General features: G+C 34.2%; 1 protein-coding gene across 3 annotated transcripts in view; it reads right to left on the bottom strand.

Moving 5' to 3' along the window:
- The window catches only part of GRID2 (glutamate ionotropic receptor delta type subunit 2), a 1,464,312-nt gene that overhangs the window by 683,522 nt on the left and 759,622 nt on the right, over window positions 1–21,168 (bottom strand). For all 3 annotated transcript variants that reach the window (XM_077882884.1, XM_077882885.1, XM_077882883.1), the window contains exon 3: window positions 7,758–8,042. In XM_077882884.1, coding sequence (XP_077739010.1) covers window positions 7,758–8,042 — 285 coding nt within the window. The remainder of the gene's footprint in view (window positions 1–7,757; window positions 8,043–21,168) is intronic.

Below are 21,168 nucleotides of genomic sequence, written 5' to 3'. Positions count from 1 at the left end.
AAAGGGGAGGGACAGAGGGAGAGAGGGAGAATCTTAAGCAGACTCCACAACCCTGAGATCATGACCTGAGCCAAAATCAAGAGTTGGACTCATAACCGACTGAGCCAAGGAGCCCCCAAATATGCTATTTAGTTTAAAACTATGATAGGCAAATTGATTTTTGTCCCCTCCTTTTTCCGTTCTTCTTCTTCAAATGTCTGATGGGTTAGTATTCTTCTGATCTTTTCGTTGAGATATTATTTACATACAATAACACAAACAGACCTTGCAAGTTTAATTCAAAGAGTACTTATTGTTTTCCACTATAACTACCACTCGAAACAAGATAATGAATATTTATGTTACCATAGGAAGTTGTCTGTGTTCTTTGCCAGGTAATCCACCCCTGATCCTGAAAGGCAAATATTTTCTAATTTGTTTTATCAGAATTAGTTTTGTATGTTATTGGACTCATATAAATGGAATGATATAACAGTGCCTGGATGACTCAATCGGTTAAGCATCCAAACCTTGAACTCAGCTTAAGACGACCTGAAGTTTGTGAGTTTAAGCCCAAGCTGGACTCCATGTTGGGCCTGCAGCCTACTTAAAAATAAGTAAGTAAATAAATGGAATACAGCATGTACTCTTTATTTCAGGCTTCTTTCACTCAATGTCGTTGTACATTTCAGCAGTTCATTCCTTTTTACTGCTGAATAGTATTCCATTGTACAGGTACAACAAAATTTGTTTCAATGATTTAATGATGAGCATCTGGTTTGTTCTCAGTTTGGGACATAATGAATAAAGCTTACATGAACATTCTAATATAAGTATTTGTGTTGATAAAAATTGTCATTTTTCATGGAAAATGCCTGGGAGTGAAATAGATAAGTCATATGGTAGATGCATATTCAATATTTTAACAAACTACCAAGCAGCTTTCCAAAGTGGTTGTACATTTTTACATACATCCAGCAAAGTTATGAGTTTTCCAGTCATATCACAGTCTTGCTTACATGTTGTAATAATCTTCCGCCAATCCAATGTGTACAGGTTAGTATCTAATTAATTTGCTTTTATCTAGTAGGACTTAAAATGTTGAGCACTTCTTGTGTTAATTGGGCATTTATATATTTTCTTATATGGACTGTCTGCACAAGCCTTTTGCTCATTTTTTAAAAGAGATTTATTTATTTATTTATGATAGACATAGAGAGAGAGAGTGGCAGAGACACCGGAGGAGGGAGAAGCAGGCTCCATGCCGGGAGCCTGACGTAGGACTCAATCCCGGGTCTCCAGGATCACGCCCTGGGCCAAAGGCAGGCGTTAAACCACTGAGCCACCCAGGGATCCCTTTTTTCCCATTTTTTTTTTATTTTTATTTATTTATGATAGTCACAGAGAGAGAGAGAGAGAGAGAGAGAGGCAGAGACACAGGCAGAGGGAGAAGCAGGCTTCACGCACCGGGAGCCCGACGTGGGATTCGATCCCGGGTCTCCAGGATTACGCCCTGGGCCAAAGGCAGGCGCCAAACCGCTGCGCCACCCAGGGATCCCTTTTTTCCCATTTTTAATTGTGTGTTTTTGTTGGCCTCATATTGTTGCTTTATAGGAATCTTTTTTTTTTTTTTAATCTCTGAGCTCTTTACATATACTATGTATTTATATATTTACATAAAGTTCCTAGATATATTCCCCAGTTTGTAATTTGCCTACTTATTTTCTTAATGGTGTCTGTTACTGAATAGATATGAATTTTGGTGAAGTCCAAATTACTATTTTAGATTTATTTATTTTGATGTGTCTAAGAAATCTCTGCATATCCCAAGTCACAAGGATATTACCTTATGTTTTCTTCTGAAAGATTAATAATTCTAGCCTTTAGGTTTATGATCAATCTTGAATTAATTTTTGTATGGTGTGAGATAGGAGTCAAGGTTTTTTTTTTTTTTTTTTTTTTCCTTCTCTCTTCATATAGTTATCCAGATCACCATTCCCTTAATCTTTTCAAAAAGACCCCTGGAAACAGTAGGGGATGCATCCTATGCAAAACACCTGTTAGCCTCTCCAAATACCTTCTCTACCTCTATTCTCATTCATTAATGTGAGGCAGTATGAAAATCACCAGATTGATGTTATAGAACAGAGGTTGGTAAACAATTTCTTAAAGGACCATATTGTAATATTTTAGGCTTATGGGTTACATTGTTTCTATTACAACTTCTCAACTCTGCTATTATAGCTCAAAAGCAGACATAGACAACATGGAAACAAATGAACATGCTGTGTTCCAATGAAACTTCATTTAAAAAACAAAATGTCAAAAAAAAAATAAATAAAAAAAAAAAAAAAAAAAAAAAAAGAAAAACAAAATGTCAGGCCCAACAGCAATTTGCTAACCCTTGAAACAGACCCTAAGGACAGATAGTATTGACTGATCTCAGGCTGCCCCTTCTAAACAATAGCTGGATTCAAATATCATGGATTGAGAATTCTTAGAAATATCAGAAGTCATATTGAAGGCCCTATTGAGATAAGTCTCTCTCAGGGGGTCCCAGCAATGTAACTAACTCTTCCCTCCACTCTTTCCTAATTTCCATCTCCCCATCCCCACTCTCACATCAGGGATATTATGTGTGCTTCTACAACTATAGTTCCTGTGTGAAGGCTACCTCCTTCCTGAAGACATGAGTAACACATTAGGGGTGCTATACCTTAAAGTGTTTAAGTAAATACCAGCAGGAGATAATGTGGCACTTAACTGAGATCTCTCTAAAGTGAGGCTACCCTAATTAACATGGGGGAGCCACATGGAGGCATATCTGACTCATTACTGATGTGTGTCCTATTGGTGATCTTCCCAAAATAGTAATCATCCAATCAGAATTTCTTCCCCCTGAATTTCACCAAAGTGATTGATGATACCACTTCAGCCTTGGAAGTCATTCAGGTCAGCCTCAACTCACTGGCCAAGTTTGTTATAGATGACAGAATTCCTCCTTGTGAGACAGATAGAATCTTTGCAATTACATAAATCCTGTTGTACCCGGATCAATGCCTCTGTCCAAATAAAAAGGTTCATGCACAAATTTAAGGAGGAAACTCTCTGACTTTTTAAAGTAGACTCTTAATAGTTGAGATTTATTCAGCTTGCTAAATCCAAGATCCTGATGGGCATGGTGGAGATCAATCTTTCTCATTAAAATCTTATTTACAGCGTCCTTAAATAAATGCATAGGAAACAAATTGAATAGATTTGATCCTCCCTCCTGTCAGTAAGATTAACCTGAGTGGTCTTAGACTGACATATGCATAGGGAAATTTGCTAGAAGTCAACAATGTTGTACAGAGAGTATTTTGGGGGCAACAATTCCCCATAGATTTTGTGTCTTATTACATATTATACAAGCAGAAGCTCTCTCTAGAGAAGAGAGACTTATTTGCAATGAAGATAGTGTCTTTTTCTGGGCATATGCCAAGCAAGTTTACTTAGAAGCCCATAATAAAAGATACAGATTCCCTAAGCCAGGGTTTCTTAGCTGTCATAAAAGCTCACTGCATGTATAGCATCCACCAGAGTGGCTTCACATAGACTTGTAAGACATGAGATCAAGAGGAAGCAACATTAATATGAGGCTCATGCTGCTTTCTGTACCATGAGTATTAAAGTCCTCTTTCTGTCTAAAGAAGTAGTGTTTTCTGCCAGTATCCATGAAATTAATGCATGCTAACTTGTTAACTTGCAGGTACAGTAAAATCTCAGACCCTTCATAGCTCTTGGCAATATTATATCACAACTCAGAGCTGTAAGAGAGCCTAAAATTGTAGGTTTTCAATGGGAGGTATTGGTCTCTCAAATGAACTTCTCATTCTGTTGGCAAATGTAAAAGCAAAAATTGTTATTTTACAGGCAAGCAGCTGTTTATGCTGATGGGTCAGCTTACTTTGGCCCAATGACCATCCTGTTTGCATACTTCCAATGATAACCAAATCTTCTGAATTGACATACACTATTTTTTCTTAAATGATATTAATATGATGAGGTCTGGAGGTTTGACATCATTGTCTCTCTTAAATAAAGATGATTCTATGTATTTCATTTGTAAACTGTTATTTTTTTTAAATTTTATAGTTGGTCAGGAATTAATCATTCTTATTTCTATAGTGTCAAAATACTCTAGGTGGTGAAAAGCAAGGACTATGGATAAGACCATCAGTGTTAAATTCAGGCTTCCCAACTTACTTGCAAATTACCTTATGCCTTACATCCTCAGTTTTTCACATTGTATAAATCATCATCATCATCATCATCATCATCATCATCATCATCTATCTTAGAGGGCTGTTGTGAGGCTTAAATGAGATGATACATATAAGGCACTTGGAACAGAGCCTGGATATAATAAATGCTCTCTGTAAGATTAGCCCTTTTTATTATATTTTTGGGGAATAGTTCATTACAACTAATTTATACTTATTATACATAGTTAGGAGTATGGGCTCTGATAAGACTTTAGAGCTCAGGTCTGATACTTCTTAGCTATGTTCTGTGAGCAAGTAACCCAGTTTTTGTCTGTTTTCCTATTTGTAAAATTGCAATAATAATATAACCTACTTCACAGAGCTGTTGAGAATATTACATGACTTATTATGACTTATTACAAAATACTTATTCTCAGCCCTGGCAAATTAAATGCTCAGAGATATTATTTTTAATCTTTTTATTGCTTCAAGACTTGTTCACACTTTTCTCCGTTGGAGTGACTGTTTCTCATGCATTGTGAAAGTTAGTAAGGATTTTGAAAGGTAACATTCAAGCCTTCTTTGATCACTGCAGCCATAAATTCAACACCTTCTTCATTACACACCATTAGCATTCAGTTTGCATCATTCATGACACTTAACACACTATTTTCTCAATTAAAAGAGTCATAAATATTTTATCTCTTTTGTTAATTGTAAGCTTCTTAAGGGCTAAGCCTGCATTCTGTAAAACTTTCTATCTCATATTTTGCATTGCACTAAGCAATGAACATTTCTTAAATGACACATTTTTTTTAAAAAAGCTCAACACTTCTTAAATTCTTTTCAAGGCTTTTAAAAAATGTCTTGAATCAATTCATTCAAATAAAGTTTCTATATATTTTTTTTTCTGTTTTCATCCATTTACTTAGAATCAAAGACTTGAATTTTCTTTGTTCGGGAATTTAATGTAGACTTTTATACTGTGCCCTTAATCATAATTAACTGCTTTTGAAAAAAGTGTTTCTCTAATTAACTAGATATAGAAGACTAATCTTTTTCCCCCTTTTTAAAAGTATTTTTATAGGTAAAATACGTATTCAATCACATTTGGTTCCAGCAGGATGCCTTATTTCATCCATAGATGATGCTTAATCCATTCCTTAATGAAAGCAATTCCTGATAACCAAGATAAAAGTCAAGTATAATTCCAGTGTTTGAACTTAAAATGATGACACTGATGAATGGATTTGTGAATACGTGTAACTCTCTTCAAGGTAGAAGGTATTTGGATAGCTTGATGTTTATTTTGGACTCTAGCCTAGTTCTAGCAAGATTTATTGCGAGTATCAAAGGAAAATTTTCTTTTATTAAACAAGAGTATTACTGGAAATAATTTTAAGGATGCAAGCAGGGTAATTTTTCATGAATTATTGAATTAAAAAGTAAGTCAAAAGCAAGTTTATCATCAAAGTAAAAGAAAATATTATTATTATTATTATTATTCCTAAAACAAATTCTGCTTCTAACAGAGGACTCAGTTATGCACTGTGATTTTAACATCTTATTTACTTATTAAACAGAGGAAAAAAGAGTAAGAAATTTCAAATGTATGTAAGTGATTTTCTATGACTATGAATTTAGTGTACATTTTCAAAAATATTTACCTCATCAATGATAACAATGTTTTCTCTTATAAGAATTTCCTAACTCTCTAAACCATGTGGGATTTGGAAACAAGATACCAAGGAATTTTTTTCTTCATTGATGTTTATAATGAAAAAATAAAATTCCCATTTTCATGTTGTTAAAAACTTGATCAAAAATTACTTTTCTGTTTCTTTATTTGCTAGACTATTTTTATAGGACTCTTTAATCCCCCCTTAAAGAAAGATTTGCAGTTAAAAAATTCATTATTTCAAGTTATGTTTGAGCAGAGATCTTAAGAATACCAGTTAAGGTTATGAAAATCATAGATAATATGACTGGAAGGAAACTGATAAAGGTGTATTTGACATATTGATTCCAGAGGTAGAGTTTACTACGTTCAACTGAATAATCCTATCAGCAAATTTCAGATTTGTGTTCAGTCCTCACTTTTACTGATGAGCCAATTATTTTTTTATTTTCCTTTTTTATTTTATTCATTTCAGTCTCTTAGTTTTTGTTCTGTGATCCCTAAATAATATGAATTAAGCAACAAAAATAAGGATTTCCGTCCTGGAGACAAGTGTGCTTCTGGAGAGTGCCACAGACTTCTGGCTGAAATCTACCCTTCAAGTTTAATGCTACTCTGGCTGCCAAAACCCCATGCGACCTTTGAATATTTAGGGCTAAATGTAACTGCCACTTGCTCTTTCTCCCTGGGAGTCCACAGGGGCTCTTATTTGTTGCTTTCCAGATTTCTGCCAACCTGTTTGTGCTCAGTCCCATTGATGCCACTTTCTGGTGGCTCTTCTGTCACTGTTCTCCAGTGCCTTTCACAATGCTGGTTAGATTATGACAAGAAAACCATTATTTGTAAATGTTTATTTATTCATGTGCTAAGAAAAAATTGGTTGCATGCAGAGGGTGAAATCTTGATTTTTTTAAATAAAAAATAAAAACTAGACCCATCCAGACTGAATGGAAAACGTTTTTCTGAGACTCCTTTTTAAGGCAAATCTCTAAAGATACATATGTTTCAAAATATATATCTTCATGAAGAACTGCTAATTTTCTCTCACTTTATTATATCCCTCTCTATATCCCCTAATGACAAAAACTGGAGAGAAACTATCTTTGAACATCTTTGGGATCGGTCAGAAAATAGATTTATTCAGGAAAAGAATAATATAGCTATTATTTTTCTTTACTTTTCTTAATGTAACAGGAGTAAAAATACTGAGACAAAGTATCTTCTCCTTTTAACTTATAGTAAATTCAGGGCAAATGCTTTGTGTTTTATCTTGGGAAATTAAATAAATTAAGTATCTTTATACTACTTAGCATTTTCATGAAATTTCATATTGCAGACAAAATGCCATGCTAACTATAAAGTAATATAAACTCAGTTACTCCCAGAGAGTCTAAGGATGTAAGCAAGATATGTCAGGTTTTTGGAGTTTTTGGAACCTATAAATGTAAATAAGCATTTATTTTCAGTGTTCCACGATCTGTCCAACATGGTATTTTATTAATATATAAAGATATAAATGTTTTTGAAAAGGAGAAAGACACTATTATCTTTATGACTTTCCATTATTTGAAAAATCAAGATATACTGGAGTCAGATTCCCTTTAGAAACATTTATAAACTGAGCAGTAGGTACAGCTATTTATTTTTTAATTTGACTTCAATGTGATTTAATACAAACGATTGAACTTGAACTTAACCAGACTTTTTGTTTTTGCTGCTTGATTTGTAAGATTATGAAAGAACAATAAAACCACGGATAACAATGAGTAAGCTCCTTGAAGTTTTTCAAGGTTTAAAGAAGTTGCTTGCCATGCAAATATCAGCTTATAAAACTCACATGAATCACAAACACTTACCGTATTCACTATCATAGAATATAATGAATTTCTGCCAGGCATATTCTGTGACCACTCTCAGAATAACATCATTCAAGTAGACAGGTGGGCGAACAGAGAGCGTGTAGTCGTCATTCCTGTTGCTCCGGGTGAGTCCACAGCCACTCCTTGGTGTCCCAGCTGTTGAGCGCTGTATGAAGAGGTGGGGGATATGCATGGCATCTGCCAGAGACTGGAGGGACCCTGCTGACGTGCAGCCAATGGAGCTGACCAGGGCCAAGATGCCTTGATTCATAAGTTCACAGGCTGCAAGAAAGCACAGTAATATTCAAATGTCAATGGGTTTCATATAACTTCTCTTTTGCAGGAACAGTGAATAAAATGAACATTCTCAATGAAGAAATTGTCAAATTACAACGTGCTACTGGAACACTGGAACTCAGCTAAAGAACTCTACCCTTATTAGCCATTTGACCTTGTGCCAGCTACTTAGCTTCTCTTGAACTCAGTTTCATCATCCACAAAGAGGGTAAAATATCATGAATCTTCAGGTTTGCTGCTGCTAGGGTTGGTGATAATTCAGTGTCTCTTATTTGCCTTTCACATGATAGGTACTCAATCAGTGACAGCTATAGTCTTTTAATTATCAATGCATAATTCAGAGAAAAGACAATTCCTTACTGAGTATGTATGTAACACAAGGTTTTCAAAAAGCAGATAATATGTAAATTGGTGAGTGAATGTAAAGGAAGATAAAAGGCTTAAGAAAGGAATTTCTGGCCATTAAACATAGAGCCATTCTGGTATCTAAAACTTTGGTGACACTTTGTCTCTCTTATTAAACTGGAAAAATGAAAATGTTTTTGTTCTTTTCCTTGGCAGTCAGAAAATGCATAGTCAAATCAAATACTAAATTTCAGCAATTATCTCATTCTGGTTTATAGTTGAACAATTTCTAATCTTCATTATATGATTTATTATCTCCGTTTTATTTTCACTATTTTGTGTATACATATACGTATATTCAAAATATATTTAAAACTGGGTCAAGTATAAGTTATACGTACATATCAAGACATAGTAGATATAGAAATAGAAAATTAATAGTCTTAACTTTCTCTCTCTCTCTTTTTTAAAGTAATCTTTATGCTCAACATAGGTTATCAACTCAAAGCTCTAAAATCAAGGGTTGCATTCTCTACTGACTGAGCCAGCCAGATCCCCTCCCCCTTTTTTAGCCTTTTCAATTTTTCAATATTAATTTTAGTTTTAATTAATTTATTTATTTATCATAAGTTCTAAGCCCATTATGGGGTTGAGCCCGCAACCTTGAGGTCAAGGGTACCATGCTCTACTGACTGAGCCAGCCAGGCACTCCCTAGTAAGTCTTAACTCTTAGTAAGTCTTAATAAGAGTTAAGGTATCTGAGAGATCTTAGGATATAAACCTTTGAAGACAAGAGATTAGAAATAAAATCATAAGTAAATTCAGATGGAATCAAGGTAAAATAAATTTCATTTCAGAAGGCCAGTTATAATTGGTCCAGGCATTATTCTAGATTTTAGGGATTGTTGGTATAATACTTTCAATATTTATACATTATTATAATCCATTTTGCAGAGTTTTAAAAAAAAAATCAAAGAAAAAGTTAGATGATAAGTACCACCATGTAATTAATTGGCCAGTAAATAAAGGCTGACAAACTGCAAGTTTAGAAGTACTATACTAATGACATGCACCTAAACACCAAATACATTTATAATGATTAATTCTAAGCCAACCAGTACATACAAAATAAATTAATAATTATTAGGGACATTATTTTCAAGCATAAGACAGGTTGTATGATATCAAATAAATCTGAAAGGTAGCAGCATGGGTGAATGCTTCTTAGGCTGTAACAGATGGAGGTTGAAGTTTTAATAAAAACCATAGGACCTACTCATGTTTGTGAATTCAACATTTATAAAAGCAATATGAATTTACAATTATACTTTCAATGGATTTAAGTAAAAACATTGGTCAGAAGTTTGCTTCCTTATTGTAGGAACTAAAACTATTACTGATTTACATAAGCAAACAGAAATTCACTTTTTAAAAAAGATTTTGCCTAAATGCTTGGCTCCTTAGCATTTAAAATAAAAATATAGAGAATATCTTAAGGTACATACAATTGAATCCCCTGTTTAGATTACACTAATTTAAAATGATCAAATAAACACAATAGTTTCAATAAGTCTATTGATATTGACCAATTTATCCTAATATAATTCTTCCAGTGATTTTTAAGTCACAAGGACGTCAGCACATTCCATTCATACACTTATTCTTCAACACACATTTATCAACTTTTAACCATAAGCCAGGAACTTTCTTCGGAGATTAGAGAATGCATAAAACACTCCATCCTCAAAGAACTCCCAATCTATTTACCATAGTGTTTACAAAATCTCTCTTGTATCAGAATTCAAAATGGAGATTAAAAATATATATTTATATATTTAATATTATTTAAATATTAAACACACACACAGATGACTAAGTCTACTCCTAGAAGTTCTACTAGAAGGCTAGTGGTCATGTATTTGCATTATGGTGTATTATTTGAGTAGTTCTGATATGTAACCCTTTCTGGAATACATGGGTCTGGTGGATTGTAACTGCAATACTCTTCGATGTGATTGTTATAGAATGTCTAATTTTTTTGATTTTCTCTTATTTTTTTATTCTTACAATAATATTGTTGACAATATGGCTATAACTGAGGAATGGAATTTCCCTATTTCTCTAATTCCCTTAATTTGCAAGTGGTGCTAAGGTATAAGACAAGAAGATACATAGATTTAATAAGAATTACTGTACTCTAAAATGTGACCCTTATCTTCATCTTATTTCCAATAATAACTAAGATGTTTATTCTTGGAATAATCTTCATTCTTTCAAGTTCTTCCAATTCAGAAACAGAGTACCATATTTCCACAATTCTAAAATGTATATAGCTTCTACATTTTATCATATCTGAAATCAGGGCCGATTTTAAAATTGATCAATACATTTAATATGATGGATTATTTTTTTCTGAAAAAAATTAGTAATCAATATTGAATTTTATAATAGTGAGTTCTTATAGATGAGAAAATAAGGTAAGTTTCCATGGCAGATAAGAAAGATTTGTACTGTTTCTACAAAAGCTGAATTTAATCTAACTTCTTTTTTCCTATTCAATTCAATAATGAATCATAAATCCAGTGTTGATAATTGCTTTCTTCTCTTTTTTCAACCACCATAAAGCACCTGACCTTTGCTTTCATGCTTGTAAGAACATAGTAACATAAAACACTTTCAGCCTGTACATTTAGCATTCTTTGCAAATACGATTTTCAGCAGCCATCTGAGAGGTAGTATATAAAAAGTAAGATTAATTTGACATATCATCAATGTAGTTTGCCAAAAACATAACCATTTGGAACAAATTCTTCTAAATAAAGATGGTCTTTAAATATAAATAGTGTTATAAGGTCCAATTTAATCATAATTTTCTTTTTTTTTTAATAGCTTTTTTTCAAAGATTTTATTTATTTATTCATAGAGACACACAGAGAGAGAGAGAGAGGCAGAGACACAGGCAGAGGGAGAAGCAGGCTCCATGCCGGGAGCCCGACGTGGGACTCCATCCAGGGTCTCCAAGATCAAGCCCTGGGCTGCAGGCGGTGCTAAACCGCTGCACCACCGGGGCTGCCCTAATCATAATTTTCTACTTATGAATTGAAACTATAGAAAAAAAATCATTTAGGTATAATTAAAATCATTAAGACTTAATTTCTTCTTTAAAAGAATATAAATGGCTAAAATGATTGACTACCAGCCATCAAATGAGTTCAAATGAATAATTTTCTGTTTACTATTTTTTTATTCACCTAAAGCCAGCATGAATCTCTCGCCCGTGATCTAAGCCTGACATGGACTAAACATTTAACATATAGGACCTATTATAAGTCATCTTAGTTTTCCATTTATATTTTATAACAACCCTATGCAGAAGAGCTATTCTTACTCTAATTTTTAAGTAAGAAACTGGTTAAGTGAAGTTAGGTAATTGCATTGTCTAAATTCACACTATTAGTAAATGGCAGAGTTGGAATTCACATCTGGCACAGACTTCAATGCCTGGGCCACAGAGAAGTAAACACTCACTGTTTTTATTTTTATTTATTTATGTATTTATTTAATTTTTAAATATTTTATTTATTTATTCATGGGAGACACAGGCAGAGAGAGAAGCATGCTCCATGCAGGAAGCCCGATATGGGACTCGATCCCGGGACCCCAGGATCACACTCTGGGCTGAAGGCAGGCGCTCAACCATTTAGCCATCTGGGTGTCTCAACACTCACTGCTTTTAAACACAAAGGCACATGTAAAAAACTGTAAGTCACTTAACTAACTCTTACTATAAGATTCACGATAATTTCAGCCTCCTGGATATAAAAGAGAAAAGAATAACAATTTTGACACCATTTTCTCTTTTTTTTTCCCTTTGGGTTTAAGATTAAGGCATTAATTTTATATAATTTCAGCTCCAAATAGAGTATACACAGAACATTTTATCAAAAGTGCAACAAACTATTAAGAAGAACCTACAGAGTATTGAGTCTACTTCCAAGCAATCCCTAGAGTGGTTCCACTAACATCGATGTGATAAAAATGATAAAAATAATGTTCAAATATCTCTTTGTCTTTGTATATTTGTTTGGAATTTATAAAATGGTTTTACTTGCATTTGATTATTTTACCAGCACATGGCTATATTGGATAAAATACCTATCCTCATTTACTTCATACGAATTTGAGGCTCAATCCTATATTTTCAATAAGCAATGGAGACAATGCTGGAACATGGATTTTATTTTGTTTACTTTATACCCTTCCAACTATATATTTTCATAGTCTTCTATTTATGGAAATTCAGATTATTCTCCTCCTGTTTACTGTTAGTAACAATTCTGTAATGAACATTATGCATATATACAACTATATATTACAGATGTAAAATTTATATACTATATCAGGCAAGGACCTGATACTTAGGATGCAAGGTGGTCAAAAATAGGCCAGTATATAATGGGAGACGGAGAGCACACTTAAATGAATGTATAACGGTTACTGAGCAGTTGCTAGGCCAAAAAGTGTTATTATTCTGATAGCTCAAAAGCATTTTTCCTAGACTGTGGGTTGGAAAAGCCCTTTATTCAGAAGTGAATCTGAAGGAGAAGTAGAACTAATTAGGTAAAGATCAGTTACCTTGATGAAAAAGGCTGAAGAAAATATTTCCAAACAGAAGAAATAGAATATAAGAATATATAATAAAAGAACATAAGGAAACTCAGCACTATTTTTGCAATCGTTCTATTAGATCTAAAACTATTTCAGAATTAAATGTTGATAACAGATAAAACTATCAATAACTTCCAACTTCTGCCAGAAAAAAGCCCAAACTCTAGGCATGGCATATAAAACCCTTAATGTCCTAGCCCCAATCTACATTTTCATGCTTACCTCCAGCTTCTCTCCCTTGCCAACAGATCTTTCTACAATTCCACACACTCCCCTATCACCATCTTATTTATACTTGCATTATATTATTTTTTCAGTAGCCTAGATACTTATGCAAAATATTATTTTTAACATCTTAACAGTACTGCTTCTTCTGATTCATGGGCGTGGTATATATATCTTCATCTAACACAGTGTTTTTAAACTTTTCTAAGCAATATTTTGTAGTATTCAGTGAATTAGATTTTGCACTTATTTTGTCATATTGATTTTACATATGTATTATGTACATATGTATATTCTATTTTAAATAGTACTTTTTATTATTTTAGTAGATTCTATACAATTTCCTACACAATCACATCATTTTTTTAAAAAAAGGCAGTTGCATTTTTTCCTTTCCAATCTGTATGTCTTTTATTTCCTTTCCAGCCACCCTTCCTTTGTTCTGACCTTAAAGGGAAAACTTCAATCTTTGATGATTAAGTATGACCTGTTTGTAAATTTTTTTTGACCAGGTTGTATATGAAGTAGATAAAGTTTCCTTTTACTCCTGGTTTGCTGAGAGTTTTTGTCAGGGACGGATACTGAATCTTGTCAAAAGTTTTCTGCATTCATTGAAATGGTCACATGGATTTTTTCCTTGGTCTCATATGAAAAATTAATTGACTGGTTTATGAGTGAATGTTAAACTGTCCTTGCAAAGTTAATGCTGCCCTCGTAAATGAGTTGGATGCAGTCATCTCTATTCAGTTTTCTGGAAGGGTCTGTGTATAATTAGTGTTATTTCTCCCTTCAGTCTTTGATAGAACTCACCAGTCAGACTTTTTGGGAGTGGAGTTGCAGTTGTGAGAAGGTTTTTAGCTATAAAAACACTTCTGTAAATAGAAACAGAGTTGTTTAGCTTACTTAATTTTTTTAAAAAAATATTTATTTATTCGTGAAAAATACACAGAGAGAGGCAGAGACATAGACAGAGGGAGAAGCAGGCTCCCTGCAGGGAGCCCAATGAGGGACTTGATCCCAAGACCCCAGATCACCCGATCACCACTGAGCTGAAGGCAGATGTTCAACTGTTGAGCCACCCGGTGTCCCTTATTTAAATTCTTTTGAGTGAATTCTAGTACTTTGTATCTTCCAAGGAATTTGTCCTTTCCTTCTAAATTACCAAATTTATTGGCATACAGGTGTTCATGATAATTCCTTGTAATTCTTTTAATATCTGTAGAATCTGTAACGATGTTGCCTCTCTCATTCTTGATATTGGTAATTTGTATCGTCTATTGTTCCTAGGCAGTATGGCTAGAAGTTTATCAATGTTATTAGCTTTCTCAAAGAAAAAGCTTTTGGTTTCATTGATCTTTGTTACTGCTTTTTTTTTGTTTCCTATTTCATTGATTTCTACTCTGCTCTTTGTAATTTCCTTTCTTCTGCTTAATTTTAGTTTAGTTCACGCTTTTTTTTTTAAGGCAGAAGCTGTGATCATCAATTTTAGACCTTTTTTTTTTCCTAATATATTTAGCCCTATATATTTCCTTTTATGCACTGCTTTAGTTTACTCTCTTCTGGCTAAATTTCACCTATTCATTTGTGCTATTTACCTTTCCAGCAGGCATGTTTAACCATAGCTATTTTTGTAGTTTTTGTCTGATAGTTCCAACATCTGGGATATAACTCAATCTATTTTTGTCACTTACTTTTTAAAAATGGATTGGGTTTTTCCTTACACTTTTGTGTGTGTCTCATTATTTTAGATGAATTGTCGGCTAGCAAAGATTGAGGTAAATAGAGTATATTGGTACATTTCTCTTCCTATCAGGCTACTAGTGTGTGGATGAGTTAATCTAGCCAGGAATTGGTCTGAATATGCAGTGTTTTTGTTGTTGTCATCACTATGTAAAGCACCATAAGCTTCAGATTCCTCTAGCAGCAGGTTGCTGTTACTGTGTCTTTAGAATGGGGTTTGTGTTGCCAGATTTTCTTCAGTGTTGTGCTCATCCCTCGGGTTTCAACTGCTCCTTCCCAGACGTACAATAGTGGAAGGCCTGTGTGTCCTGGCTCCAGCCCCTGTGGTGGACCGCCAGGTTATCCAACAGTGGGTCTTTGCTGGCCTGGTCCAACCTCTGCCTCTGTCTCAGGCAGCCCTCAAGTACCTGCGCCCTGTAGGTGACTCTTCTCCAGTGTTGCTGCCCTTCATCTCTGTTAACCAAACACTACCTTTTATCTTTGATGGGGGTCAGGAGGGAGTTTTCTGCTTCCTTGAATGAACAGACTTCTGCCTGATATTTGTGAAAGATCCTGGACCCAAGATGTTTTTTATGGGGAAAGAGGTAAAGGGCTTTTTGTTTTGACCTGTTGACCAACAACAGTGGATCTTAGCAAGCACCACATGGGCTTTTGCCCTTTCCTCATCACCTTAAGATTTTTACTTTGTAGGTGATAAAAGCTGATTAAGTGTGTGAGGTGTTCTACCTGCTTCCCTACAGTCAGCCAGCTGGTCCACAGCGTGCCACTGAGGGGAGCTGTATCTAATGACCCCAACTTTCTTATGAGCATTCAATGAAGGACCATGGCAATAGCTTACAAATGAGTATGAGTGCCCTCTTGTGTCTGGGATCCCCTCTATGCCCAAAAAACATAGCAGCTCACTTGTGACCTTTACAAATTCATAAAAATTCTAAGTGATTCCCCGCCCCCCCATGTGGAAGGTAATAAACTCCTTCTCCCATATTTTGTCAAAGGCCAGACTGTTTTTGTTTTGCCTGTCCTTGAAAGAGTTTGTGCCTCCTTAGATTTTGGTTTCCTTGGTTACATTGAGAAATGCTGTGGCATGCAAAAAAATTATGATTTTGATGACTGTTTAAATTTTTTCCTCACTTTTATGGTGGCAACATTTTTTGCACTTGTTTACATCGCAAGCAGAGGTGAATGTCCAGCCACTCCTTGATCATTCCTATACATTCTGTAAGTACCTACAGCATGATCATTAGCTATTTACACGCTAGTCTTTAGTATTAAACACAGCCTTCTCCAGTACTGTGTTTCTGAATATCACCACAAATAATTTTACTTAGTTTACTAATATTTTATTTCTTGAGAGCAATGTCATTCAGGCATACACATTATAAGAAGAGAACTCATTCTTTGTGGGAACTTTCTTATCATGGCTGATAGGCCCTCTCCAAGCTTATCCTTGGCCATAATTCTGAAGTAAGCTATTGCCTTCAGCCTTGCTCAGCCTACTTTAGCCACACTGGTCTCGTTTTTCCATGCAGCCTCTTTTCTCCATATCCCTTCTGCCTGGGTGCTTTTTACCCATACATCCTTCCATCCTGTTCCTCATGCTAGGTTTCTGCTCTTGCGGCCCCTCTCTCCCCTGCATGCCTGTTACACTCTATCTCACGATCTACTGTATTTTTTCTTTAGCATTTATCATTATCTGACTATATTTATGTTTGTTTCTTTAATTTTACTCTTTATTCCCCACTAAAATATAAACTATGTCAGATCTGGAATGTTGTCTGTTTTACTCTATACTTTTATGCCCCAAGCCTAGAACAGAGCTGGTCTATTGCAGGCATTCAATGAGTATATGATGAATCAATGAATAATTAAATAAACAGTATAACCGCAGTCTATCTCCAAAGTGGACGTGGTGTAAGGTAGCTTAGGTACACTACAAATGGTCTTTTGTTACTCAAAATTTGCTTGTTTCACAGAAACTGTTTACTCTTGCGATAAAGAAGATCCTAAATGGTGTTGACAATAGTAAGATGGATGAAGTGAGAATAATCTGTCCTTCATAACAAAACTATTTTAGCACTTCTATTGTGCACTATTTAGAAATATTAATACTCCTTTGTGATAGGATGAGCATACATAAGCTCCATGAAATCAGAGATGTTCATTTTTTTAAACTCGGATGTTCTTGGCATATAGGAGAACTCAGTAAGTATTTCTTTAAAGCATGAGTATGATGTTATTTGTGATAGATTAGACCATTTAGTTTCTCTTCATAAACAATATTTTTCAGGGGTGCTTTTCCAGTAGTAATATATCAAATAGAATCCGTTACCTCTTTAGTTTGTAAATATTCATTTTAAAAGTGCCTGTGATTTTATTTGATTAAAATCATCTCTTAATGCTACGTATGTTTTAGATAATTTTAAGCTAAGTAGAAGGGGGATGCCTGGGTGGCTTAGCAGTTGAGCATCTGCCTTTGGCTCGGGGCATGATCCCGGAGTCCTGGGATCGAGTCCCACATCAGACTCCCTGCAGGGAGCCTGCTTCGCCCTCTGCCTATGTCTCTGCCTCTCTCTCAATGAATGAATGAATGAATGAATAAATAAATAAATAAATAAATAAATAAATAAATAAAATCTTTAAAAATATAAACTAAGCAGAATAATTCATTTTGGTTTTTAAATGAATGAACATGCTATTTCTGTGATTTATTATAGCAACCACGAAAACTCATACGATTTTCTAATATATTATATTCCAATTTATTGTAAGGTAATTTATTTTTTTCTTAATCTTTAATCTGTTATTTCATTTTTATCTGATTAAGACATATGGTTGGCAGCAGAAGCTAGATCACAGTTATCCATTTGTGAATCGATCACCACTATCACAATTTATGGATAATCACATTTCACTTAGCATAAAATGCACTTGGATTTATTCTTTGCCAGGAAGTAATCTTTTACCATCTGCAGTTTGTTATTATATTCTAATTTCACTAATAATGCCTTTCAACATAGTATCAGAAGCATTTCTATTTCTGGGGAAAAAAACTGTCTACATACTTTACAGAGCTATAGAACAGTGCATAAGGTCAGAAACACTATTTAATAGTTAGCTTGGCCACTGCTAGCAGCAATTATGAAGTGAAAGGAGATAATTCTTGAAAAGTACAGCATAAGTCACGTGGACTCCTTTCTCTTCTATGTTTTTTTAAGCAGCACTATGCATGCTGTTGAAAAGGCCTGTATTTAAATCTCTGACACTAATTCTCTTTGTGTACAAATCACTTAAATGTACAAAGATAATATTTCTTCCAAGGGAAGATGTAAAATTGAAATAGTAGGCTGACCTGACAATCTTCCAACCATTGGCACAAATCACGGAAAAAAAAAAAGAAAGAAAGAAAGAAAAGAAAATGACAACAACAACAACCAAGCCTCTCCTACTCCTGCTATTGCCTAAAAACTACTGTTGCTTTAAAAGAAAAGGCATGGGTAAATGTGTTGCCTTAAAATAAGGATCTAGGTTGTATGTGAGGAATCCTGATTTTTAGTCTTGGTTCAGATGTGAATCATGGTGGGCCTTAGGCAAGAATCTTGGGTTTCAGTTTCTTCATGTATTAAAAGTGGTTATTAGACTAGATGGTTTCCTGGGAGACACCATAACAATATTTTCTCTCTGGTTCTATTATTGACCAGTCTGTCCTCTAGTTGGCACATTCTAACTTAATTGGTTACATTTTGGCCTAGAAATATAAATAGATTTTCTATGTTTTCAAGATGGCTTTTTATACTTCTGTTTTGACTCATTATAAGGACATTTTTATTTTCCTCTTTCCATGTGCGATTAGGTGCTATTGGTGAATTATTATACTCTCGCAACTATATAATGAAAAGAGTATGATGGACTTTATTTATAATATGCCTGTTTTAAAATCTCCTGTCATTTTGGATATTTTCCGTGTTTTTTTTTTCCCACTGTGTAAGGGTTTATGACCCTTTTAAAGAAAAGTTTATTTATTTGTAATGAAACATTTTCTTTTAATGTGCTAGATAGATATAGACATAAAAATCTATCCAATGCTTTTTCTTCTATCTTCACTTCCCCTCAGAAAAGTATATTCTGATTACTGGTAATTTTCCTTTTATCTTTTTTTTTTTTTTAAGAGACAAGACTGACAAAGAAATTAGGATCCTTGTGGATTACCATAAAAGAAGCAATCTCTAGAAAAAATATTTCTTAGGATAACATTTTCTTCCCTATGTCTTTCCATGAAACACTGCAATGTTTTATAGCTCCTAACACCTTCTATGTCATATCACTCTGAACTCTTCCCATAAATGATATCCATGAAAATTGTTTTAATGAAGGTTAGATGCTTCAGTTACAAAGACTTGTTTTATCCCCAGTAGTAATAACATAATGATATGTTCCCTAATCTTAAAGATTTCATTTCAAAGGCTTTCTTTTCTCCTTCTACCACCACAAATACCTATGAAGTAAACAGTGATCATTATACCCTATTTGACTTGATTAGAGCTTTTGCTAATCACAAGTGAAAACATGTATGCAAAAGTCCCTTTTCAACAGCAAAGTTATGCTTTACTGTAATGTATATTACACTTATTTATATGACTCTACTCTTTTATTTATATGATCCTGAAGTATAGTTTCAGTTAATGGATTGAAAGATTATAATCATTTAGAGATTAAGGTCTGTTATCAGTGATTCAATCAACTATTAAGGACATGCCCAAAGAGTATACAACATGCCTAAAGGAATACAAAACTCAATGTAATTCAAAGTATCCATACTCTTTAGGAGCTTACAGTTGCCATAGTCTAGGTCACTCAGTATTAATCAAATATAGGCAAGATATTTATTAAAAGAAAAAAATACAGGGCACCTGGGTGGCTCAGTCAGTTGAAAGTCTGACTCTTGATTTTGGCTCAGGTCATGATCGTAGGGTAATGAGATGGAGCCCTGCATCAGGCTCCATGCTCAGTGGAGCATCTGCTTGAGATTCTCTCTCTCCCTCTCCTCCTCCCAACCCACCACCCATTCTCTCTCTCTTCCTCTCTTTCAAATAAATAAATCTTAAAAAAAAAGAAAAAAATGATTAAGTATGCAAATATTATTTAAATTTAAGCAAAGCATACATTTTAATGTGAGTTGAATCAATTTGTCCTGAACTACATCAAGAATTTTTTACTAGGGATCCCTGGGTGGCGCAGTGGTTTAGCGCCTGCCTTTGGCCCAGGGCGCGATCCTGGAGATCCGGGATCGAATCCCACGTCGGGCTCCCAGTACATGGAGCCTGCTTCTCCCTCTGTCTGTGTCTCTGCCTCTCTCTCTCTCACTGTGTGCCTATCATAAATAAATAAAATTTAAAAAAAAAAAAAAAAGAATTTTTTACTAAAAAGATCATTAACTCTTAATTCCCTTGAAATAGGTACCATTTTTATTTTTTTTTTATTTTTTAAGGTACCGTTTTTAAATTATTTTTTTATTGGCACAGAGTCCATGCTTAAGAAATATATCTGATGAAACAAAAATAAAGTGATCATAAAGGAAAATTTAATTTTGATGACTGAAGAGGAAGGAGAAGGATATCCTAGAATGTGAATGAAAGATCTAAATAAACAAACTCTTCTTTCCTCTGGGAAATATAATAGAGGAAACAGACCATTGTGAGACAATCTTGCTCTTATTTGAAATAGGCTTCCATAAGTATCTTGGCAAAAGAGATCATTGAAGAACTAATGGATCTTTAACTTCAAAACCGGTATACTATCACTAGATTTCCAGACAATCTCACTGAGAATAGTTCAATTTATTTATCTATAGCAATCAGAAAATGGCTTGCTGTAGTGTCAGCTTAAGAGAAGAAATTTTAGAGAGTACTAGGAATTAAAAATGGCATAGAAGAGTAGTCATTTATGTGTCAGGGAGAGAGAAATTTTGATTAAGTAACAATTTTTCCAGACACATGTTTACCTTAGAGTAGTGATTACAATCACTCTCATCCTTTTCAGATATTGGCCTGTTTACTGAGTAAGGATTAAATAGTAATGAGATAAAGCAAATGTAGTCAAGTCACTATGTTACTCTTCTGCATATATCTTGGTACCA

This window comes from Canis aureus, chromosome 33, assembly GCF_053574225.1.
Source record: "Canis aureus isolate CA01 chromosome 33, VMU_Caureus_v.1.0, whole genome shotgun sequence".
Lineage (NCBI taxonomy): Eukaryota > Metazoa > Chordata > Mammalia > Carnivora > Canidae > Canis > Canis aureus.
This window is presented reverse-complemented; position numbering and strand designations above follow the sequence as displayed.